A 26,150-nucleotide genomic window follows, 5' to 3' on the forward strand; every position below is an offset into this window, starting at 1 on the left:
AAAATTATATTTTTTATGATTAAATTTTATCTATTGTAAGTCCGTCAATTTTTAGAAAATATTTTATATTTCCAAACCTTGATACTGATATTTATTTAATATTTTGGTTCAATAAAAAATGAACCCTAATTTCCTGAATATTTTAGCTTGAAAACACTGGTACATAAATAAAATTTAATATTAATAAGTGTTTGATTAAAAAAAAGTATAAAAATATTGATATAAAATGATTTCAATCTTAAAAATAAAATGCTCATAAATATTATTTAATTTTGAGATTTTTCTGTTAAGAAGCTTTATTTTAAAAAAACTAAATCATATTTTTACCTCATGAACGAAAAATTTATAAGATGAATAGTATTTATAGCAAATAGATAATAAACAATAGTCTTTTAGTCATATTTTTTAATATTTGAAAGGTAAATTTTGAAACTGATTATTAAATTAATAAAAAATTATCAATAAGAAGTAAATATTATTTTCGTAATAAATAAAATAATATTGTTAGTTATTTTATCATTTATAACAATTACTTTTTTAAAGCTTTAAACACTTTTTGATAAACATAAATTTTATTAAATAATTTTTTCAATATTCAACTCTTAAGCTTTGTCTCATCATTTTTCTTTCATAATCAATAAATCCAATCTAAAATAAAAAAATATTTTGATAAAAGCAAACTTAATTCAAGTCAAATTAAAATAAAACTCTAAAAATTGTGATTACCTATTTAATATGAATAAATTTTTCATAAATTATTTTTTAGATTATTTTAATCAAATTTCCCTTGTCTATAATTAATTTTCTGCTTCTTAATTTTTTTTAACAATAAATGAAACTTAAATTATATTTATACTAAATTTAAAGCAAAGAAATCATATTTTTATATCGAAAATAATAAATAATTTTTATATATTTTTTCTTTATTCTCTTTCTTCATATCATAAATTAAATATTTTATATAATTTATTAACAACTAATAATCATAGTATTTTTATCAGTTTCAAAAATTAAAATCAAACAAGATATTAATTAAATCAACAGAGGATTAAGTAAGAGTTGTATTATAAATTCTGAATCTTTTTTGAGAATTCGTAATTTGAATAAATTCTGAAATTAATTAAATAAAGAGTAACTTCAAGAGTCAAAAATTAATTATATAGATTGAAGATATATAAAAATACTGAATTTTTTTATCATACTAAATGAATAAAATAAGTTTTTTTATAAATAGAATTAAATTTGGTTTAAATTTATTTTTTCATAAAAATTCAATAAATAATCAAAAAAGCAAAAATAAATAATCATTTTATAATGTATAAATAAAACGCTTTTTCGAAAATCTTTATGATTGTATTTTTGTTATTTTCTTATCTTAAAATGAATCAACTTATAAATTAATATTTTAGGTTTAAAAATTTGATCTGAAAAAAGAAAATTAATTAATTAATTACCTTAGATTATTTTAATATTAATTAATTCTGAAACCTATTTGCTGACACAAAAATTAATATCCACTAATTCACTCATACATACATCTTTCAAACACTTTTATTATAAATAATGTAAATTATTTAATATTAGAATCTATATTTTTTTTCATAAAAATTCAATAAATAATCAAAAAAGCAAGAATAAATATTCATTTTATAATGTGTAAATAAAACTCTTTTTCGAAAATCTTTATGATTGTCTTTTTGTTCAATTCTTAAAATGAATCAACTTATAAATTAATATTTTAGGTTTAAAATTTGATCTGAAAAAAGAAAATTAATTAATTAATTACCTTAGATTATTTTAATATTAATTAATTCTGAAACTTATTTGCTGATACAAAAATTAATATCCACTAATTCACTCATACATACATCTTTCAAACACTTTTATTATAATTAATGTAAATTATTTAATATTAGAATCTATAATCTTCTTCATATTTTTAAATAAACTCAATATAAATGTTCCATGATAAAACTCATTATTATTGGAAATATGAGTGTGAAGATAATAGTTTACAGTAAGTATAAATTAAAAATAAAAGATCAATGTTTTTAGTTGTAAATTAATTTTAAGTATTTATTTATTTCATATCCTTTAAATCTAAAAATTGGATTAAATTAAAGTAAATATTTTTAAAAATGAAACCAACTTACAAATAATTTAATATAAATTAGATTTCATAATCAATCAAAAAATCTTCTACAAGTTAATACTTTATAAATGTTATCTATAGCTCTTAATCAGATTAATGTGTAAGCTTTCCTTCATTAAATAAAAATCCTATTTTAATTAACTCTTCTATAGCTTACTGAAATTAAATTATTCAAAAATATAATAACTAATTAGATAAAATAAAATTTTATTTTATTATGATAAATATATCAGCTAAACATTAGTAATTCTATTTAAATTTACCATTACAGAATGAATAATAGTAGTATAATTAATAAAAATAAAAATATTTGAGCTAAATAAACAAAAAAACCATGAATAAAAAATCCATATTTTTTGCTGCCATCCTTTTAGGCTTGATAAGTTGCTGTGATGATAACTAAACATAGATAACTACTCTAAGTGATAGTTTTTGTATTTGTAACTAGGGCTACTATGGAGCAATAGGGCAATAATGTTAATAATGCTCTTAAGGAACTACATCTGGCTCACCTAATTAATATCCTAATACATCTATTGGCTACTGTAAATATTGTTTACAAAATTACTTCATGTCAAAATCAGCTCCTAAACCAGGAGGTAGACGTTTCCTTTTAACTGAATCTCCTGCTACCTGCAATCCATGTCCCTAAGGTTCAGGAAATAGCAGTGGACCTGTTAGTGCTGGAGACGAAACTCAATGCAACACATGTTAACCTAATTACTTTATGACAGCTGGAGTTTCAAATACTCAAGCAGCTTAATGTTCTCCTTGCCTACTTAATTCTGGTAACTAAGGTGTAAATACTGCTGGAGATTAATCTTAATGCAATTAATGCAAAGATAATTTCTATATGACTGCTCTTGCATAACAAGGATAATCTGCTTAATGTTCTCCTTGTCCTCCAAATTCTTATAATAGTGCTCCAAATTCTGTAGGTTTCTGTACATGTTTTGATTCATTTGCCATCCCTTTATCAGCCACTCAAAATTCTTGCGTTTGCTAAAGCGGGTATGTAGGTAATGTAGCTACAGTTAAAGGTTAAAATGGATGTTATTAATGTGGAAATAATTAATTTATTTCAGGAAATAAATGTGTGACTTGTGCAAACGGTTCAACAGTTAATAAGGATTTAACTGGTTGCACTTGTAGTGATACAAGTGACGGTACTATTGCTTGGAGCTCAAACACTAATATTTGTTAGTGCAAACCAAACTACTATGGGTCACCTGATAAAGCATCTTAAGGTTACTCAGGATCTTGCAAGCTGTGCCCTTAAGGTTCAACCTCTTAAGCTGGATCTAAAACAGCAGATTAATGTTCTAAATCTTCCTCAGATAATACTAATCCAACTTCAAAATCACTCTCTTTAATAATTTCTAATTCTATACTTATTAGTTTTATTTTTATTATATTTTATTGAATTTCATTTTGACTTGTTTTATTAATCATTTTAAAATCACTATCAATGAGCTTTTTTTCTTGAATATTTTTCTAAATAAAATAAAATAATATTTATATATGGTAAATTTTCTTGAGTCATTAAATTCCTATTTTTTTCAGCTAAAATATCTTAAATTTTAAAAAATACTATTTAATTAAAATCTGAATTGATTTGGGAAATTGAAAAAAATTTAGATTACAGTTAATGAAAAACAAAAAATAAAAGAAATCAATAAATTCTGATAAACTATAAAAGAAAATAATTACAAATTTATTAATAATAATTAAAATGAAACTTATTTATGAGCAAATTTTTTATAAGTTTATTTTCAATTATTTTATTATAATAAATGAATCCCAGTTATTTTAAAAATATTTCTCATTTTAGTATTGAACTAACATTAAAATATTTTTTTCAATTTAAAAGACTTTTATTCAAATTGAATAATATTTAGTGATAGAAAAAATAAATCAAGTAATCAGTTTAAATACATATAAAATAAAATAATTTATCTAAAAAACTACATAGTATTGAAAAGTAAAGAAATAATCATTAGCAAATATATAAGTACAAAAATGAAACTGATTACTATTTTACCAATAAATATAATACTTCTATCAATTTAACAAAAAATTTGAATTTCATATGCGTTAAGTTCGTTTGTTAAATTCTTAATTAATTTGTGTAAATTCTTAATATCAAAAATTAATTAAGTAAATTTTATATTCTTTAACAAAAGTATATTTTTAAATTTTATTCTTAAAAAAAATAAATAAGAATTTAGAATATTTAAATATATAAAAAAAATTCTGCAATCGCTGATTGTAATTAACAATCAATTACAAATAAAAGGATATTTAAGTTTTTAGTAACTTTTGAAACAATATTAGATAGTGTATTTAATAATTTAAAGCATCTATTAATGATTTATATGACTAATTAATTTTTAGATTATATTTAATTCAGAATTCAAAAGATTGCAAAGAAAAAATAATCTAAAAAATCCATTTTTCAAAACTATAAATTGTAAACAAAAAATAAATTAATAATAAATTTAAGTTGCTTTCTATGACAGTTTCATAATTTAAAAATGTTTATTATAAAAAAAATTTGATAACTTATAAACTTATAAAATTCAAGTAAAAGCAAAATATTAATTTTATAGATATAGTAGTTGAATTAATAATTTTTTAATAAAATTCTAATAAAATTAAGCGAAAATTGTATTTAAAATCTGAAAAAATATTTTATAATAATAGCTATTATCAAATAAAAATAAAATAAATAATGAAAATTAAATTTCTACTAATTTTTTAATTTGTTAAGTAAAGAAGAATTACTTCACTCTTAAACCCAATATGATCACTAAAAAATTACTTATTTTTAATTTATTACAAATCAATAATTAAGTTGTATCAAAATTTTTTCTAATTTAAATAAATGAAATCAATATATCAAATATCAAAATAATATTTGTCAATCGTTTCTGTTTAAATCTATTTAATAATTAAATGAATTACAAATTTCAATTTTATAACTTGTAAGTCAATTTAATTGTTAGAATACTAATTAATAATTTGAGTAAAATTTATATTTTTTATGATTAAATTTTATCTATTGTAAGTCCGTCAATATTTTAAAAATCTTTTATATTTCCAAACCATGATGCTGATATTTATTTAAATTTTATTACAAAGTGAATTTAATCTAATTGAAATTTTTTATTTATTTGAGTAATTGCAGTAACAATATAATTATTATTTTATTTTTTGTCTAAAATAAATAAGATATTAACTAATCAAAATTAATACAAAATATCTTGAATATATATTTTTTTTTATTAACACATGAAAGCAAATAACTATTTTATTCAATTTATTGAATTACTTAAATTTAGAAATTAATAAATAGGGTTCAATATTTGATGTAAATTAAAAATTAAAACTTATTTAGTCTGAAGATGACAAGAATTTCATTGCAAAATTTCATTCATATTTGAATAAACGCTTTTAAAAACCATCCTATTCTTTTCCATTTAATAATAAATTCTGCATTTAATAAAAAAAAAAAATATTATTTCTTTAGATAATTGCAAAAAAAAATATTTTTTTTATTTCTTTTTATAAAATTCTTATTTGAAAAAGAAATCAAAGATTTTTTTTCTAAATTTTGTGTATTTCAATTGAAGCGTAAAAAATATAACTCCTCTTAAAATATATACTAAAATGAGCAACTATCATTCAATATATTTAACTTAAAAGGTAAGCTATAGTTGAAATTCTAAATATTTTAAAACAATAAATCATACAAGAAAATTAAAATAAAATAATACATCATTGAATAGCGACCTCAATCATTATAGATAATTTAAAAACTTAAAATTTTATTTTATTATTTCTTCCTTCAGTTCTTAATATTCATATTTCAATTAATTTTTTTTATTTTGTAACTTATGTTTCTAGACCTATTTTTTTAATATTTTGTAATAAATTTAATCAAAAAATCATAATCAAATCAGACTTTTAATAATCTTTAAGGTTTACTTGAAATTAATTAAAAGACTTGTTTAAACTTGTTAAACAATAAAAATCCTATTTAATTTATAACTTTTATATATTGATTAATAACTAACTAACTATCAATAACCTATTTATTTCTATTTAATAAAAGAAGTTATAAATTTTATCTTTCTATTTAAAAAAAAAAACTTATGGTGTTAGTTTTGATAAAAATTTAAGTTTAAAGAAATAAATATCAAAGCAAACACAAAATCTAAAAAAAAATAATGATAAATAAATCTCTAATCTTTGCTTTCTTAATTTTAAGCTTTATAAGCTGTTGCTCGCAAAACTAAGTAGAGGTAACTATTAAAACTAAAGTGTGCCTTTGTTCAGCAGGTTACTATGGTGATACAACAGCTGGCGATTGTTAAAAATGCCCATAAGGAACTACATCTTTGCCACCAGACTCAAAACAATTGAATTTAGATGTCAGTTTTTGTTCATAATGCCAAATAAATTACTATATGAACTAATAAGCTGTACAGCCTAAAGGACGTTTGTTGTAAACAGCAGCTATTTGCCTTTAATGCCCTCAAGGAACAGGAAATAATAGTGGTCCAACAACTAAAGGCGATTAATCTTAATGCAATGTTTGTTTACCTGGTTATTATATGACAGGATATCCTTAACCAAATCAACCTGCTTAATGCACTCCTTGCCCATCTAATTCTACCAATAGAGGAGTGAATATAATTGGAGATGTATCTTAATGTGATTATTGTAAAGATAATTTCTATTTGACTGCTACTGCTTAACCAGGTAAAAATCCTTAATCTGCTTAGTGTTCTCCTTGTCCTGCTAATTCATATAGTAGTGCTTCAAATACTTAAGGATTTTGTACATGTTTTGACTCAAATGCAAATCCTTTATCAGGTTCTCAAACTTCTTGTGCTTGCTAAAGTGGGTATGCAGGAACTGTAGCTACAAGTAAAAGCGTTCCAAGTGGATGTTAAAAATGTGGAAATAACTAATTTATTTCTGGAAATACTTGTGTGACTTGTGCAGATGGTTCTACAGCTAACAAAGACTTCAGTGGTTGCACTTGCAATGACACAAGTGATGGCACTAGTGCTTGGAGCTCATAAAATAATGTTTGTTAATGCAAATAAAATTATTATGGAACCCCTGATAAAGCATCTTAAGGATCTACAGGAAGTTGCAAGCAGTGTCCATAAGGAACAACCTCTGTAGCTGGATCAAAAACATCTGATTTATGCCTAAAACCTCCTAAGGATAACAGCTCAATCTCCTAATCTAATTCTCTAATAATTTCATTTTATATTATAATTAATTTAATCTTTATTGCATTATATTGAATACTTCACATTTATTTGCATTAGAGGTTTTATTTGAATAATTTTTCATTTATGACATTTTAAAATAAATATATGAATGATATATATCTGTCTATACTTTGGTAAATCTATTTTTTTTATATATTCCATAGCATAGCATGTATTTAATATTATTATTATATTTTTAATTTTATTTAGTTATTATCTTCAATTACCTTTCTTTTCTGGTGCATTTGATCTTGATTTTATTAATTCTTTTCTTGTAACAGTTCTAAAGCATAGGATCAAGTTTCTTTTAATTTCTGATTTTTTTTTGAATCTGATGTACTTTCTGATAATAGATTAATTGTTGTCTATCTTCCCGATGAATTTTTATCTACTTCGTATTATAAAAATATCTTAAATATTGCTTATCCTGTAGTTAAAATATCACCAATTATGTTTGTAGGTACAGGATGTGATATTTCATTTAATTTTTATCATTTTAAGATAATTTTATATTAAAACTAGGAACTGTCTGAAATATTTTGAATCAGGTGTTAAATATCCCTCTTTAAATTGCTAAAAATAAAGAAATCACTAATATTTTTTTCAAAAAAAACCACTTTTAAATAAATGTAAGAGAAGTAGAATTAAGTATTAAAAAAGAAATATTAGGATAAAGATAAACTTTAAAAATAGTTTTAAGCTATTTAAAACTATTGATAAGATTGTTTAATTATAAGTAAGAATAATAACCAAATATATTGATTTTCAAGTATATAAATGAAGTTAAATATTATTTGAGTAAAATTAATTGATCATTTAAAATAATAGTTAATTATTTATTTATTTATTTTTAAATTTAATTATTCTGTTATAATGTTTCAAACATATTTAGAAAAATAAATAAGACTATTTATCTTGATATTAATTTAATTAGATCGAGCCAGCTAATAATTTTTGAATAAATAAATTAATTAACTCAAAAATTAATCTGAACATATTGCTTAGAAATTTGAAGTAAGCAATTTCATTTAATTAAAAGTAGGATTAACTATAATAACATACATAAAACTCTTCAAAGAGACTAAAAAAGATAGAATCATTAATGAATTAATTAACTTTATGCTTTGATTCACGTATTCTAGAGTAAAAATTTTAAAAAGAAATAACTCATACAAACTAAGAATTGCTAAGGAAAGTATTTATAGTCCATTTAATTCTTGTAATTACTCCTAGTTTAATTATTTCTACTTGGCAATTAGAAAAGGCTGGTATGATGCTTTTCGCTGCTTCTTTGATAGGAAGTCTATCATAAATATTGCTATACAAAACTATGTAAAAATGTTTCAATTTAGTCATAAACTCTATGATTCTAATGAGCTCTATGTTTCTTTGTTTTCTTGTCTACCTATTTGGGACTAATCTTAAAATCAATGATCCAAATATGCTTTTCTATTTAGGTTCGTGTATTTATACTATATAAATAGGAATGTCGCTTTTTAGCTCAAGTTTTATTATGACATCGTTTGCTGTAATCGTTTCTGTGATATTGTAAGAAAGTTTATTTTTTTTTTCCTTAAAAAAATTAATTTTACTTCAGAGCATTTGTATTTCGCATAATGCCATTTTATTACTTTACTTATTTGTTTTTGATTTTCACTATGCATCAAAAAATAAATAAAAATTAATACGTCAATTAAATTAAGAAAGCAAATAAATAAATAAAAATAAGTATCAGAATATTGAAAGACAGTAAAAATATTAATTAATTGATTAACTTCAAAAGAAACAAACATTAATAATATTTATTTAATATATATATTAGATTTTCAACAGCTTTTTTAACACCACAAATATATGGAATAAAGCTGTCGTTTTTTGCAATCACCATTTTCTATCTTTATATAGTTTATATAACACAGAAAAATAGAAGAGAACTCTTTTTATTTAAAGAAAATTAAAAGCAGTGGTCAGAAATAGTAAAAAAAGTGATACCCTCAAGTATTATAACTGTAAAATACGACCAAAAAAATAACTAATTGTTTTTGGATAGTATTAATGATGAAGCAAAAAAACTACTTTAGATATTTGATTCAGATTAATTTAAGATTTTTTCCAGAAAAACTGTAGTCTTTGATAAATTTTAAGAAATTGATGAAAATGAAGGTAAAAAAAATATGGCTAACAATTTTCATGATAAATAAATAAAGTAAGGTTAAAGAGTGCTAAATTCACTAGAAAATAGAATTATTTCCATATTAAAATCAAAAATTATAAATTTCGAAAGATAAAAATCAATCTAATTTAGCAAATTTAAAGTAAATAATTCTTAGGATTAAGATAATACGAAATAAGAATTTAAATCTAAAAATAATAAATATTAAATATAAGAAGTATTTTATGGTTGCTTTAAGTAAGAAGAGACATAAATCGATAAAATAATATCAATTAAAGCTTCTCCTTATTAAAAGTAAACTGACTTTTTGTGCTGCTTAGTTATTGAAGAGCAAACAAATAACTAAAAAATAAAAGCCCTAGAAATCATAAACAAAACATTTGAAACTAATTTCTTGCAATTCTGTTTGTATTTAGGTATTAATTTAATATTTTTAATAGATCAAACGCCTATTTCAATATTAAGAATTGATTAATAAATTGAAATTAATTTAAAATATATTTATTTCTATTTGATTTTAAGATATTAAAAAATCTAATTTAATTTTCATAAAAGAAAAAATATTAAATAATAAAAATTTTATGATTTCTTTTTTTGATAATTCTTAATTTAAATAATATTTTTTTAAAATAATCAAGGGAATAAACTTTAAAATATAATTTTTAATATCGGCAACGAGTCAATAATAAAATCAAATATTTATTAATGCTACAATAAGCTTTATAATTATAAAGATCATGCATTAATAGTAAAGAATTAATTTAAACTTAAGACAAATAACAGTCGGATATAATAAATTAATTTGGAGGATTTTAAGAGTTTAATTTAATCAAGATTTTTAAATAAGATAAATGAATTAGATATCAAGTTTAGCTTTATAAATTGTGATACTTCAACATAATTAAACACGTATGTTGATAAACTTAATTAAATAATAATGAATTTAATAGAAAACTCTTTAAAATTTTAAAAAAATGAGCAATTAACTACTTTATATGATTAATCAGCTTATGCCAGTTAAAGGTCTCGTTGCCATAGCTCATAATATAATAATAGCTAGATGAAAAGAATAGAACAAGAATCAAATTGTAAAGATTCTGTTTTATCTAACTGTTTAATTGATTTTAATGATTAGACTATAAATAAAAGTATATTTAAATATGATTAAAGTGGAAATAAATTTGAGATTCTTAATTCTACCAGAAACGATGCAAATATAAGCGCTTTAGAAATTTTATAGGCATAAGAAACAAGCATAAATAAGACAGAGGTTAATATAAATATTGAATTAATAAAAGGAGAAAATCAATTTTCAAATATCTTTAAAATAAGTGTCTGTGATAAGGGTTAAGGAATGAGCAATTCAAGCATAATTCAAATATTAGAGATTATAGCAAATAAAAACTCTGTATTCAACTCTGATTATTAGAATTATAATTTTATAGGGTGGAAAGTCAATCATCAAATAATTGGAAAAATGGGTCCTTTTTACAGTTTTTATGTGAAAAGTGAAAAAAATTAAGTAAGTAAATGTTTATTTATTTTTTAAATTAATTCATAATAGATATTTTTTTAATATTTAAGGGATTGGAATATCATTTCTATATATTTTAGGATATTGATATACTAAATTAGACATAACTCAACTCCGAAGTAAAATTATTTGAGAATAACTAGTTTTAAGAATACATCTTAGACTCTAATCAAAATTATTATCATGTTAACAACATTGAATTTCTCAGAGAAAATATAAAATAAACTAAAAAAAATTCAAAAATACGCATGAAGAATAACTCTACTCTCAACAATCAATATATGTATTAGTAAACAAAATTAGCATCAAACTAATTTGTAAGATAGCTCAGAACTAGTAGCGTTAATAAATAGATAGAAATTCACAAATTTAACAACACCACATCAAATTCCAATTGCATAGAAGAATCTGAATGCTCACTAAGTTAAAATAATATTAAAAAAATTAATTCTAATTAAATTTTAACCGTTTAGTCAGCTCTAAAAATTAACTAAGAAAAATTCCAGGGTTTTCAAAAATATTTTTAAGATCAAGATTAGGATTTTTGAAAATTTGTAAAATAAATTATTTTTTCATATTTTTTAACAATTATCTAAAAACAAAACTCAAGATAAGAAAAAAAATTTTTTTTGTTTTTGAAATTAATTTTTATGTTTTATAAATACCTATAATTTATTTGTTTATTTTTACTGTGTCTAGATTTCTTATTAATAAATTAAGGTAATAAATAATAAGGAAATTAATTTAAATTAGATAAATAATGAGTGAATTTATTTATCTATATTTTTGATACATTAATTATATTTTTAAATGTTTTTATATTGAAAAACTTGAAAAGTTCTTATTAAAATAAACTTTCATTTTAAAAATCTCCTTTTAGAATAAATTAAAAATTTGATTAAATTAATTTCATTAATATATTTTTAATATGATTAATCTGAAATTTTGTTTAAAGTAATAGGAAAAATATACTTTATTGATTTCTTAAACACTTAAAATAATAAATAATTTTATTGATAAATTTTATCAAACAAAGAAAATATTAAATAAAAATAAATGTTTTGTAAAATATTTATTTTATTATTACAAATAGGTAATTAATAGATAGAGGGCTGGCTATATATAATTAATTAATTGCCTAATATATTTTCTATTTAAAATAATATATTATGAATTTAGAGTTGTATGTAATTAATGAGAAATAATTTTGTTTAATCAATAAAGAAAGAAAGAGAAAATAAATGGATTGATTTATTCATTCATTGATTGATTGATTCAGCTTAGATTTTTTGAAATTATTTTGTTGGTAATTATTAAAATTAATTCCATAGAAAAAAATAATCAATTTAGAAGCTTCAACACTTTCTTCTTTGATAAGCATTAAAGAAAGATACAGACAGAGTGTTCTTACTACTTACTTACTAATTGTGAAATAATTAATGCTCATAATAAAATGAGAAATTGCAATTATTTTATGAATGTATGTATGTATTATTTATTTATAGTTAATTATAAGAATGATTTATATTGAATTTAACTTAATTATTTTATTAAAAGATTTTTATATTGATTGATTGTTGTAAGTTTTCAATTAATAAATCTAGATTTCTTTCAATTATCATATAGATCAGGAAGATCATCTAATAATTACATTTCGTCATTATTTGGGTTGATTGTATTTGAGTTTAGATCAAACACATCCATGATTTAAGCTCTCTACTCGTAGAATTTCTTAGAAAGCAATTCTTCTTTTTTTAAATGAGATCTAAATGTCTAAAGTCTTTATCTGAGCATGTTAATTATTTCGCTTTTATGTTGCAAAATTGCATCTAAATTCTATACATAAACATCTACATCGCTTGCTGGCTTATCAACATCATGCAAAAGCATCATTTCCTAAATAGTTTAAAATATTTATTCATTTTCTAGAGTTTAATTAAATTAAATTCTTACTTGTTTTGTTAGCTCAACCATATCATCGATATGAGAACGATGAGATGCAATAACGTCTTCTTCTTCAGCAAGAATGAGACTTATAAGCTATTCGTGCTTTTGAGATATCAATTAAAGGTCTTCTTCATTACGAGCAGTCCAGTTTTCTATTTGCTCGATATTCAAATTTATGGGATTGGTTTGGCTATTAATTGTATTTTAATCCATCTAACTATTATATAAATAATTAAATATTGAGATATTTATTTCAATTTCATTAAATTTTACTTTTGATAACCAAGTTAGTTGTTTGATGGTGGTCTATATTATTGTTAAGATTGTGGTTGTTGATTCATTTTAATTCCAGCGAATGATTATTATTGCTATTAAGGTGTTTTATTTAATTATCTAGGTTCGATATCGAACATTTCTGATTAACTTCCAGGATACATATTATTAGCATTTAAGTTTGGATTTAAGGCATTATTATTATGAGCACTCAATATGTTGTTATTGTTATTGCCCATTTAATCACCTGCCATAAAATTGTTGTAATTTGTTCTTGGCTATTGAGCTTGAGTCTAAGGCTAATAAGGAGGAAAGTTGTTAGGTTGTTATGGTAAATTGTAAGCAAAGTTTGAGTTTTATGCACTTTTCATGAGCTATTCTAACTTATGATTACTGTTTGGAATGTTATTTTCATTGTTATTTTCTACTACTGGCCTTCTCACGATGTTTTCTATTTTTATATTTTTTATTCAAATCCTTTGTTAACAATTACAATAGTATGCAAAAAGCAGCTCCATTTAAATCAATCCAAATAATTTAAAAATTATTTAAAAATAATACTTTCATTTTAACAATTTTTATTTATTTTCAATTTCAAAAAATATTTTTTTATTTGATGGTTAAAATAATTTAATTGAGATAAAATTGTTAATTTTCTAAATAAATCTATTTTTTTTAATCTCTAAAGCTGCTTTTGCAATAAAAAATGATTATAAATAAAGTTGATATCTGACTAGACTGGCGTGGAAGCATGAGTTGTTAAGCTAATGAATCTAACTAATTAACTTGTTCAGATAAATCCTAGTTAGTTGGTTTCTTTAATTCCTTAACTCTATCTGCATAACGAAGAGTATTTAAAGTATGTTCACTACTGCTCTAACAAGGGGATATATTACCTATCATAACAGTTCTACAATTTCCAGTAAAAGAATCTTTTAGAACCTAAATATTGTTAATTTATAATTAAAAAATTTAAGGTAAATTCCTACTAAAATCTATATAAATTATTTCAAACTTTCAAAGTAAAAAGCCTTGAATTCAGCTAAATAAAATATTCTTTTTTTTGATTATGTATTTAATTAAGCGTTATTAATTCATAGAAATCAGTTAATAAAAATAAATTAAAGTATTTTACAAGTGTAAGTTTGCTACCTCTAAATGGAGTATAATTTTTTCCTTAATCTAATGCTCTGATACATTCCTTTAATGCTAATAAAGATTTGTTGATTTCAGCACCATCTTTTCTGAATTAAAATAAAGTTATTTTTGCTATTATTTAGGCTAAAATATTACCTTGTTTGCTTGTTTTAATCGATAACATCAGCACCTCTTTCACTACCAGCTAAATCAATGAAAGATATTTTTCCATATACGTTATTCTATTCTTTTAATTGTATTTATAGAATTGCGTGAGATCTTGAACTGTCTGTATTGGCGCTATTTTAGGCTAAATTTTATAATAAATTGATTAAATTTCTTTGTATTTTAATTTTAGGAAAATCTAAATTTTTTAATTTTTTGAACACTAATAACAATAATTAAATTGCTTTTTATATTTTTGATATTCGAGCTATTAATGGATTTATTATTTCACCTATTTTTAGGAATTTCAATTTATAAATTTCTATCTAATAAATAATATCTCTCTTTGTAAAAATATCAAAATTCAAGCAGCGAATTTATTTTAGATTAATAAAATACCAGTGACTCTTGCAGACATTCCGAATTCAATAATTTTAAGTAACTGATCAACGTTTGTAATTCTTTATTCCATCAAACCGATAATGTTAATATTTTGTTTTCCATCTTCTCTTGGGTGCAAAATTTGACGATCATTTAGCAAATCGAAAAGCTTTCCGCAATAGATTTCATAAAATGAAACAAATATTTATAAGTGAGAAAACTAAGGCTATTATTTTTTGATAATTTAAAAAATACTTAATTAATATTTTAATTTTTTAAAAAGTAATTCAAATTTTGCATTTCTGCACCTTTTTTTTTAATTTTGATCATGCTTTATTTACTAGAGTTTAGAGTATTACTTAAAATGAAAATTCTCATTTTATTTTTATTATAATTATATTCTTTTAAGCTATTTTAGCCAAAAATTTGTATGTATAATAGAGTAATAAAATTCAAAAGGTGAGTGAGTTCGATTCAAGCTACAGATTTAATTTAATTTATTTATTTATTAGTAGTATATTATCTATTTATTCAACGACTAAAGTTTGTTTAAAGAAAGCAGGAGTCAGCTTTAAATAAATAAAATTTTTAACTCTCTGATTCTAAACAAATAAATCATAATCAATTTTTTGAATCCTAACTATCTTATTTAGTCTTTAATTCTATTCCATTTAATGTATAATTATTTTGAATTTGCTAATTGAATTATGGAAACTTTGTCCTTTTTTGTTTTCTTTTTTTGACCTTTTTTTTGATCTTCTTATCAAACACTCTCAAAATTAATTATTTTAGAGCTAAAACACTTTAAATTTAATTAATTACTCTTTGGAGAGCTGTAAATATGTCATGACTGGCTAATACGTACATACCAGGTACTCTATTTGCGACACTACCTAACATTGTGTGAGTTTTACCACTACCTATTTAATTTATTTTAAATAAAAAATGATTTAACTGTCCCAATCCATTTTTATTAGTAATTAATGCTAAATGAGCATACATTTATTCATTTATCAATAAATTAGATTATTAATAATCCCTTTTTAATTATGTAGCTTTTATTATTCTGACACTTTTTAAATACTTTTAATATTTTATACCTGTTTGTCCATAAGCGAAGCATGTAACTCTAGCTCTCTAAAAGGCAGCAGTAACAATAGGACGCACACAAGTCATGTAAACCTATTTAATAACAATAAAAAATTTAATCATATCGATAACAATTCGCTATTTTGTTTCATTTCTATCACAATACTTGAATAGAGACAGATATCAATTAACTACTATGCTAACTCCATTTCAAGTATGAGAAATGCTTTAAATAAATTGTATCTTTAAAATAATTAATAAAAACCTCTTCGTTTGTGCAATTTTCGCCAAATGCATGGTCAAAGTTGAATAAATGCTCTTCAACATACTTTGTAAGATCAACCTTTTGCCTATTAATAAAAATATCATCAATCTAATGCTTTCGAATTAATTTGTCTGTCTTCGCGGCGCTTAAAATGAAAAGTTAAACATACTTCATTTCTTTGACTATGACACTCTAACCTGTCTTAACTTCTATGATATCCACATCAGATTTTGCCTATTCTTTCTTATTAACAGGTCTCTTTCTAATAACGACCTTAATTCTTGGTTCATTAGATAAATCATCTATATTGAATTCCTGTTGCATCATGTCTTCTGAGTTCTTTTCCTTTTCCTTTTTCGTTTCGTTGATTTATTTTTTCTGAATCTCTGTTCAATTAAATTGTTTCTTGATTTCTTAATTTTTTTTGTTTTTTTTTTGATTAATATAGTTTGTATATATTATTCATTTGATTTATATCAATATTATTTCTTTATTCATTCATTCATATATTAATAATGTTAACTAAATTTCAAAAACCATGTTTAAATTTGCATTCATTTATTCACTCACTCATTCCTTTTGTTTGCTATTCATTAAAATATACTTTTTTCACTATTTTTTGATAATTTAATATAAATCAACTTTTTAAAGTAAATTAAAGCGCCCTCCTATACACATTGTATGAATGAATCAATCAATAGATATAATTTAAATTATTTCTGATAAGCTTAGTATTTTTTTAATTTTTTGAATTTTTAATATTTGCAAATAAAAAACATCATTTTGGCAGCTTGATTATTTATTTATTGAAAAATATTTAGAAGATAGATAGATGTATTATTTCAAATCTTTAAATTTCATATCTCTTTCTTTCTTGTCTTATTATCAATAAATCTATCTCAATTCATTTATTCAAAATTTAGTGTCTGCCAAACGACCATTTAATTTAATTGATTAAATTCTTGAATACTATTTTTAAATATCTAAATTCCTATTTACTTTTCTTATAAATTCTTACTAAATTTCAATGTTAGTTCCTAATTTTTAAAACTAAAAGAATTTGAAATTTTAAAGTATTTATTTAACTTCTTCTGGTTCAATTAATCTAAACCCATAAATTATTGGTTTAGTCTATATTAATTTCAAAAAATTTTAATATATAATTCTACTTACCTATTTTAATTATTAAAAAATCTTAAGTAAGCAAAAGATAAAAATAAAGAATTTTCATTGTTTAATCAAACATATAAAATTTTTAAAATGTTTTAGAAATAAATAAATGATAAATTTTTGAATGAAATAATTAGTTTAGTTTTCATAAAAATAATCAAAATTAACATTTTTACAATTTCTTTTTTTATTCATAATAAAACAGCTTAGTAATTTTTATTTAAAAGTGATTGCTTTTTGAAAAATAAAAAAAAAAATAATTCCTAGAATTTAATATTTTTGTCAATAAATTAATTGATATGCTCGTTTACAAAACAATACTTAAATAATTAATTGAAAAAAGAAGACTAAATATTTTAGAATCTACTTTTAAATATTTAAAATCTGATATTAAAAAAAATTACTTCAAATATAACCTAATAATATATGTGAATATCAAAATTATTTGAACATATTTTAATTTTATTAATTAAAAATTTGACCATAACAAACAATTTTTTATAGAAATTAAGATAAATAATATAAATACAAAATTATTTATTTATATCTTATAAATAAACATTTTACCTCAATTTGTATTGTGAAATAGAAGAATTATCATAAGAAAATATATTTTTATCACTTCTAAATGTTTGAAATTATTTATTCTTAAGGATCAAAATTTTATAAAAAAACTTAAAATTTTTACAAAAATTAAGTTAAAAATAAATGAAAACAATTAAATTTAATATTTTGTTATGTTTATATATTTTTATTATTATCTTATTTAATCAAAAGCATTTTCTGTGAACAATTGAAGTACCTTCTTCATCATATTCAGCCTTAGTAATCCATTTAGATTGGAAAGAAGAAAGAGATGATAAGATTGATCCACCTATAAAAGCTGAGTATTTTCTTTATGGTAGAGCTATAACTTCAGCTTTAATACTAAGTGGAGCAAGAGCATTAATATCCTTGGATATTCTTTCTGCAAAACCATCAAACATAGTTGTACCTCCAGATAAAACAATATTTTCATAAAGATTTCTTCTAAGATCAATATCACAGCTCATAATGGAGTGAAATGCTAATTCACTTATTCCTTTTTATTCATTACCAATAAAGTCAGGTTTGAAAAGTAATTCAGGGACTCTAAATCTTTAATCCTAAATTGTGATCATTTTTCCATCAGGAAATTGATATTATTTATGCTTAGAAGAGTTATTTTAGTAAGCCTTTAATTCTGCCTCATAATCGAGTGCTACATAACAATATTTTTCTTTAATGTCTCTTATTACTTCCCTCTCAACTGAAGATTAAAAATTCAAACCAACTTCATACATGAGTTTCATGCAGTAATCAGTAAGATCTCTACCAGCTAAATAATTTTTCTATATAGCATGACGTAATGCACATCCTTCAAATATAGGAACTGCATTTGTGACACCCTCACCAGAATCTAAAACAATACCTAAAATATATTTTTAAAAATGTTTAATAAATTTAAATTTTTAATCTGATAATTAATTATTTTTAATTAGTTACACAATTATATGTAAATTAATTAATTACCTGTAACTCCACAAGAAGAATACAAAGATAAGACTGCTTAAATTTATACATAAAATGAAGGGACATCGAATGTTTCAAACATAATGTTTGTCATTTTTTCTCTGTATAACTTAGGAGTCATGGCAGATTCAGTCAACATGCATGGTTGCTGAGATGGATCAACTTATAGTTCATTATCAAAGCAATGACGCCATATTTATTCCATGTTATCATAGTTAGTAACTAAACCATTCTCAATAGGATATTATAAGTTAAATAAAGCTTTATTAGCTAAAGCATCATCTCCAATGTAGAATTCCTTTCCTTAAAGCATTAAATTTTAGTATTTTGGTCTACCAACTATTGAAGGAAAATCAGCTCTAGGAGCATATTCGCCAGCTATACCAGCTTTGCATCTTTCAGATCCATTATCAATAACTACGGCAGGATAATCAAACATTTAAAATATGTAAGTATTTAGTTTAATTTTTTACTTATTTAGATTTAGAATAATTATCAAAAATGAAATTGATTTTTTATCAAAATTTTAGACTAAGAAAAAAATACAACAAATTGATATTGAAACCAGAATATAGAATATGAATGAATTTATACATATTCTAAATATTCTATTTTCGAATATATTTTAGAATATTTAAGAATACATTCTAATATTCAATATTCTGCAGATCATTATTTTATTTTTAGAAAAGAGTGTCGTCACTTTTTCTTTTAATATATTTCCTTTTTATTATTTATTTAAGATACCATTTTAATGGGAAGGTTTAATTACATCATTAACTAAGCTAAGAAAATTTTTATTTATTATTTATATTGATAAAGTCAGTTAAAAATATTTAAGATATTATTAATTTTATATAAATAAATACCCATCAAAAAAAATTTTTAATTTTAAAATAATCAAAAGAAAATACTGCTCAACTAAATATGTATTAACAGATAGACATTTAAATTAATTTATAAATAATAGTGGCAATTTGAAGATTCTTATTTAAAAGCATTAACAAACATATTTTCAAAATTAGAAATAAAAGACAATAAATAATTTAAATTATTTTAACTTACATAAATATGCAAATTTTTTTTGGTTTAAATATGTATTAAAATTTTATTAATTTATAAAAATTAACAAAAATAAAAGTTTTTGTATTTATTTTTAACTATTTTATTTAAGAATCAAACAAGTTTATGTATGTATGCATGAAAGATAAATAATTAACTTAAAAAGTATTTTAGATATCTTCATAATAATAAAATAAATATGTGATTCAAGGAACTAATAATGTAAGTTATTGTTATTTTTATTTTACTCTAAGCAATTTAAATTGGTAAGAAAACAAACTTTTGATTCAAGAAATTTAAAATAATTATTTCTTAATCTAAAGATCGAAAGAGAGTTAGAAATATAATTCTGAAATAAAAATGTGATAATGTATTCGTTATATATATATATATATATTTATTTATACAGAAAGACAAATTTTTTATCTTAAATTTTCTTCAAATAACATGTTATAGGTATTATTTGGATATTAACATAATGAATGAATGAATTAATATATGACCATGTGAAAAATATTTTATTTTTATATTTCATATGAATAGATTTTTAGTATACTATATAATTAATTGTTTTGCATCAAAATTATTTTAGCTTTCTAAAGCTCATCTTTCATTTATCTTTGCTGGGATATTCACCTACGATCTTTCTAACCCTAATTTAATAATATAATTTTCATAAATAAATGAAAAATAGCATTAAAAACTTTACTTTTATTGAAGCACCTTATTTTCTTCTTGCAATTTTTAAACAAAATTATCAAGCTCCTTTATTCTTGACTCATACTCGTACTTCATTTTATCTTCAGCCTATTAAGAAAATAAATAAATAAATAAATAAATAAAACTTCTTAGATAATTATTTAATCTAAATTTTAAAATTACTCTTTCGTGGGCTTGGAAAAGTTCAATGGCTTTTTCTCTAGTGGTACGCTCTCTTTTCAAGGATTCGTTAAGTTAATCTTGAATATCTTTCATCTTAAAATTAAATTAGTTCTAAGCATAGTCTAACTTATTTTCAAAGAGCTTTTTAGTTTTATTTATTTCTTCTAAAATAGTTTGTCTTTCTTTTTGGCTTGCATTTACCTTAGAGCTCATTTAAGCATTTTCCATCTAATATTTTTAAGCCTCTTATCTGTATCTTTCGTTGCTTGATTTCAAATCATTAATAATATTTTGTTAATTTTTATAAGAAGTTTCGATTTATGCTTTTTCCATTTATAAGCTATGAAGTCTGTCGTTGTGGTATTATTCAGCAAGCTATCATTTTATATTAGAATTAATTATTTAATTTTTCAATAGAAATAATTATTTATTTATTTATTTATTTATTTATTTAATTTATGAATATATTACCTAAAGCTTCTCTTCTAACTCACTGATACGACGTTCATACTCAGCAACTTAGTCTTTTTGATTACCACCATATTCATTACCAAGGGAATGAGTTATCTTTTTGTATTCCTATTATAAGGTGTTATTTTCTTTCTATAGTTTGTCTTTAATAAAGTTAGCGCTGTTAAGCTATTCATTTATTTGATGAATTTCATCTTCTCTTTCTTCTAAAATTTATTTATGGTTTTGCTTTAAAGTATCTACTAACCTTTCATATTACTCTTTGATTTCATTTAATTCTTGTCTGTGCTAATAATTAATTTTAAATTTAATTTAAATGTGCATTTACACTTTTTTAATTATTTACGTTTTCATTCAAAGTTCTCAAGGTTTTTTCTATTTGCTATTCTCTTAGTACAGCTTTATCTTTTTCAAGAAGAGCTTCTTATAGCTTTTCTCTTTGTTCTTTCTAAAGCTTACCGTTATTTTCTTCTTTTTTTTCATAAGTTTAAATTTTACTTTGATAGTTGTCCATCATTCTCATCATTTCTTCTTGTTAATTTTTTAATGTTTCAGATTCTTTGAGAAGTCTACGGTTTTCGTCTTTGATGAAGTCAAGCTCTTTCTCCATAGTTATTAGCTTTTAGAAAGACTCTCTATCCTTTGTTTTTACTTAATCAACTTCACGTTTTAATTACTCGATTTCATTATTCTTTTTTTCTTCCATATCACCGCTGTTTCTCTTAAGATTTGAAACCTAAGTCTTTAAAATCTTAATTTCATTTTCAGTTCTGTTTAGCTTGCTTTACAAGTCAGATTTTTCTCCTTCAGCAAATGCCTAAGATTCAATGCATTATTTAAGTCTGTTTTCCAAGACATCTTTCTAGTGCTTGATTTAATCATATTCTATTTATAACTTTTTGCAGTGTTCAGATATTTCGGAATGCTAAGTTAAAGACTTTTGTGCTGCTGCAAGCTAATCTTCATATCTTCTATTCATTTCATTGTATTTGCTCTTTATATAAAATAATTATGAGATGATATTAATCTACAAAAGGAAACCCTACTGATATTTCTTGGAATTTAGCAAAAAGTTCTTTATTCTCTTCAGAAAGTAAATTGATTCTTTCATTAAGATCATCACGTTCCAGTTTCACTAATATTCAAAATTATATATTTGAATTTAATTATTAATATTGAAGGAATTCTAATAAATTTTTAGATATGCTTTTTTTTTTTAGATTTTAAATAATTCAAAAAGCAATTTATTTATTTCTTAATTTTAAAGAAGTTGAAAGATTTTACAAAAAGCATTTCCCATGTTATCTATAATAGGACCATCCTTGTATATGCTTAAGATAAGTCTAATTTTATAAAATAAATTTAAATTAAGTGCTGAATGAAAGGAGTTATATATCTATGCTTAAATTTTGAATCAATGCATCTTTACTAAGTAGTTAAAGCTAACAGTTTGAAAAAGCATATTCAAAAATCAAATTAATTTAAATTACTGGCATTTTTATTCTAATTATTCACGCAAATTATTGTTATCTTGAATGAGATAATCTGCCTTCTTTTCCATATCACGAAAATCATCATAGACAGTTTCAAGAAGACGTTCCATTTTTTGTATTTTGTCATCGTAAGCATTGAGTAATGGCTCTAAGAATGAAAGCTCTCTATTAACATAAGCAAATTTTGATTAGTCTAATCCTGTATCTTCTGGTCTAAAAGGTTTAAATTATCCAGGATGAATGTTAAACTTGACTTGCAATTCAGTTAATTCTTTGCCTAATCTGAGGTCTTTTATATACAAAAAGATTTTAAAATTGTGCTTATAAAGAATAAAATCAGTTTGCTAGTTTAATTCAATCTATTGCTCATTATACTTTGAATATTAAAAAAAGATTAATCAATTACTAATGTTGTCTAAAAATGCCACTTCTTTCTTCAAAGTTTTATTTTCATTCATCAACTATATTTCTGAAGGCTTTTTATGGTAAAAATCCTACTCTTAACCTAAGGTATTCTTAATTGAAGAATCTTTTATCATAGCTTTTTTGAATTTATAGCAACTATTTTGTTTTTATTTTGAAGATTCTAATTGATTGGTAACTTTATTTTCTTTATTTATTTATTAATTAATTGTTTTTGTTATTTATTGCTGGCTTATTATGTATATGCAAATAAATTTGATATATTAACAACCTTGAATGTTATAATTTATTTCTTTTTATTTAACAATATAAAATCAAACTCAAATCTATTTATATATCTATCTATCTTCTATGAAAATAATCTAATCAACATTCATATTATTTGTTTGTTATTTTTTGAATTTTTAATCACTATTTAAATAAAAAAGGGTTTATCTTCAATACATCTATCTATCTATCTATCTTTATATGAATTAACTAATAATATTTACTTAAAACAATCAAATTTTAAAATCAAATATTTATTCATTAATATTTTTGATTTAGATTTGTCATTTTTATTTATCCATTCATTTCAATTATACACCATCGTTTCGTTATTATTCTTGTTTCATTTTTAACAAACCTTAAAGCATAAATTATTATGTATTTATACATTTTAAATTTTAAACAGATTAGGTAAATTTTTACTCCCTCAATGGATACCCAAATTAGCTTAATATCAGATTGAAAAACGAATATTTAAAATATATATCTAAAATAATTTTTATTTTCATAAATATCTAAACAAAAATGAAACTTTATTTATAAACTTGAAATAAAATTCAATCCTTATTTTAAATTTATTTTAAAATAAAAATAAAAAGTTTGTTTGTTAATTCAACTTTTATTATTAAATAAAATTCTAAATATTTTCATTTATTATTTAACTTTTAAGGAATTATTTCTATATATTTATTTATGCTTTCATTTTATTTATTTGGTAAATTCAGTGGTTTGGAAATAAATAATTTTTTAAATAATTTATTAGATAATCTGACAAAAAATCGAAGATAAATATCATCATAAATATCTCATTAAACAATTCAATCAAAAATATAATAAAATAATGGATTTTTAGGACGAAGATTACAAATAAAATTTGATAGCAATTGAATCAGATAGTAAAATAAAAAGTGATAAAAAGAATTTATTCAAAAATTTTTGTGAAAAACATAGCAAATAGCTAAAATATTTAAATTATAATTTAGAGTGTGGCTAGGTTCTTGTTTGTAGTAAATGCATAAAAGAGCTGAAACTCGATCAAGTATTTAAACTAAGTAAATTCAATAAATCGGATGAATTTCAAAATATATAACAAGACAATTATGAAGTTATTTCATCTAAATTTAACAATTTATATAAAAAAATCGACTAAATGTTTTAATTTGTTCATAAATCTATCGAATAATTCTAAGAGTAGATTTATTAAAAAATATTTGACAATCTTAAAAACTAAATTTTAAAACACCAATAAAATATTTTCTTTGATATATCGGCTTCAATTAAAAGCTATTAATAAGGGATGATTAATTAAAAAGAGTTTGAAAAAGAGGTTTAAGATTATTTTTTGAAAGAAAAATAAATACCAAATGAAAATAGTAAAAGATATGAAAACATCTTTAAATTTAGCGATAAAGTTAATGTTATTTTTAAATAGCTAACAAACTAAATACAGTAAGCAAAAAATTATATTTATGAAGTTTTTGAGGATGATAAGTCATAAATTTAACTGCAAACTTTATATCAAGTAGGAATAAGTTAGAATTTCGATTTGTATAACAAAGATTTATTAATAATAAAACAATAATATTAAAATAATTTAAAGTATTTAAGTTAAAATGAAAGTTATGAGAATAATTTGATCGAAAAAAAAATAAACCCACTTAAACCTGAAAAACTTTCTTCTATTAATGATATTCATATGATTATAACTAAAAATAAATTTGAAATTTTACCAAATTTAGTTAAGTTTTTAGCTAAAATATTTCCATATTCCTAAAATCTGAAATTTTTAGCTATTAAAAACCATACATCGTTTGATAAAGTTGATTAAGAATAATTTGTTTCTTTCATGAAAAAGTTCTATTTCTTTGAGCTAGAAGAAATTTAATTAGAATTTAATAACTCAAAACTAATTAGAGATTTCTCTTAATATTTAAGCTTATTTTATAGTTTGTATCCTAAACTTTAAAATATAAAATTAACTATTGGTAAGTGCAATATTGTTGATTTTATCTAAAGTTTAACAGAAGGCTTAGTTTCTATAAGATAAAACTTAACATCTTTCTAACTAAACATTAAAGTTATTTAGTCATAAAATATTGAATAAATATAAAAACTGTTTGAATAAATATTATAAGATGCAAAAAAAATACAAATTTTATCACTTAAATTCTAAAGTAATTAGAAATAAGATTGCTTTAGTTATCTTTTTTCTATAATTGTTTAGGCTTTGAAATATCATACTTAACTTTAAATATTTGAAATATCTCTTCCTTTTATTAAACAATAAATATTAGAGCATGATATGAATCTATTTAATGATATTATTTTATAACAAAAGAATTTATCTGCTATTAAAATTAATTTTTGTAGCTATTCAAAAATTAGTTCATAATAAATAAATTAAATAATTAATTCAATAGCAACTCA

The 26,150-nt window shown here is 21.5% G+C and overlaps 6 protein-coding genes across 6 annotated transcripts; 3 read left to right on the forward strand and 3 right to left on the reverse strand. All coding sequences in view use genetic code 6, as the record gives it.

Annotated features, from left to right (window-relative positions):
- Window positions 1-2,486: 2,486 nt before the first annotated feature.
- Window positions 2,487-3,575, forward strand: TTHERM_00790900 (immobilization antigen; the record flags this gene model as incomplete). The annotated part of the gene is made up of 1 exon (XM_001026188.2): window positions 2,487-3,575. The coding sequence occupies one exon, from the start codon at window positions 2,487-2,489 to the stop codon at window positions 3,573-3,575; it is 1,089 nt and encodes a 362-aa protein (XP_001026188.2).
- A 2,806-nt stretch (window positions 3,576-6,381) lies between these two features.
- TTHERM_00790910 (immobilization antigen) lies at window positions 6,382-7,473 on the forward strand (the record flags this gene model as incomplete). Its single annotated transcript, XM_001026189.3, has 1 exon — window positions 6,382-7,473. The coding sequence occupies one exon, from the start codon at window positions 6,382-6,384 to the stop codon at window positions 7,471-7,473; it is 1,092 nt and encodes a 363-aa protein (XP_001026189.1).
- Window positions 7,474-10,550: 3,077 nt separating this feature from the next.
- Window positions 10,551-11,695, forward strand: TTHERM_00790930 (hypothetical protein; the record flags this gene model as incomplete). The annotated part of the gene is made up of 2 exons (XM_001026191.2): window positions 10,551-11,135; window positions 11,198-11,695. 2 exons carry the CDS (start codon window positions 10,551-10,553, stop codon window positions 11,693-11,695), a joined length of 1,083 nt encoding a protein of 360 aa, XP_001026191.2.
- A 1,063-nt stretch (window positions 11,696-12,758) lies between these two features.
- On the reverse strand, window positions 12,759-16,731 carry TTHERM_00790940 (kinesin motor catalytic domain protein; the record flags this gene model as incomplete). The annotated part of the gene is made up of 11 exons (XM_001026192.3): window positions 12,759-13,043; window positions 13,101-13,311; window positions 13,368-13,818; window positions 14,102-14,309; window positions 14,503-14,611; window positions 14,661-14,814; window positions 15,069-15,276; window positions 15,873-15,970; window positions 16,151-16,232; window positions 16,405-16,489; window positions 16,574-16,731. 11 exons carry the CDS (start codon window positions 16,729-16,731, stop codon window positions 12,759-12,761), a joined length of 2,049 nt encoding a protein of 682 aa, XP_001026192.2.
- A 1,613-nt stretch (window positions 16,732-18,344) lies between these two features.
- On the reverse strand, window positions 18,345-19,564 carry TTHERM_000790949 (actin; the record flags this gene model as incomplete). Its single annotated transcript, XM_012800621.1, has 2 exons — window positions 18,345-19,024; window positions 19,126-19,564. 2 exons carry the CDS (start codon window positions 19,562-19,564, stop codon window positions 18,345-18,347), a joined length of 1,119 nt encoding a protein of 372 aa, XP_012656075.1.
- Window positions 19,565-20,797: 1,233 nt separating this feature from the next.
- TTHERM_00790950 (hypothetical protein) lies at window positions 20,798-23,572 on the reverse strand (the record flags this gene model as incomplete). The annotated part of the gene is made up of 9 exons (XM_001026193.3): window positions 20,798-20,840; window positions 20,897-20,994; window positions 21,070-21,444; window positions 21,541-21,828; window positions 21,887-22,534; window positions 22,587-22,675; window positions 22,825-22,883; window positions 23,031-23,322; window positions 23,440-23,572. The coding sequence occupies 9 exons, from the start codon at window positions 23,570-23,572 to the stop codon at window positions 20,798-20,800; spliced, it is 2,025 nt and encodes a 674-aa protein (XP_001026193.2).
- Between the last annotated feature and the right edge of the window lie 2,578 nt (window positions 23,573-26,150).

The sequence above is a fragment of the Tetrahymena thermophila genome, assembly GCF_000189635.1.
Source record: "Tetrahymena thermophila SB210 genomic scaffold scf_8254047, whole genome shotgun sequence".
NCBI classification, from domain to species: domain Eukaryota; phylum Ciliophora; class Oligohymenophorea; order Hymenostomatida; family Tetrahymenidae; genus Tetrahymena; species Tetrahymena thermophila.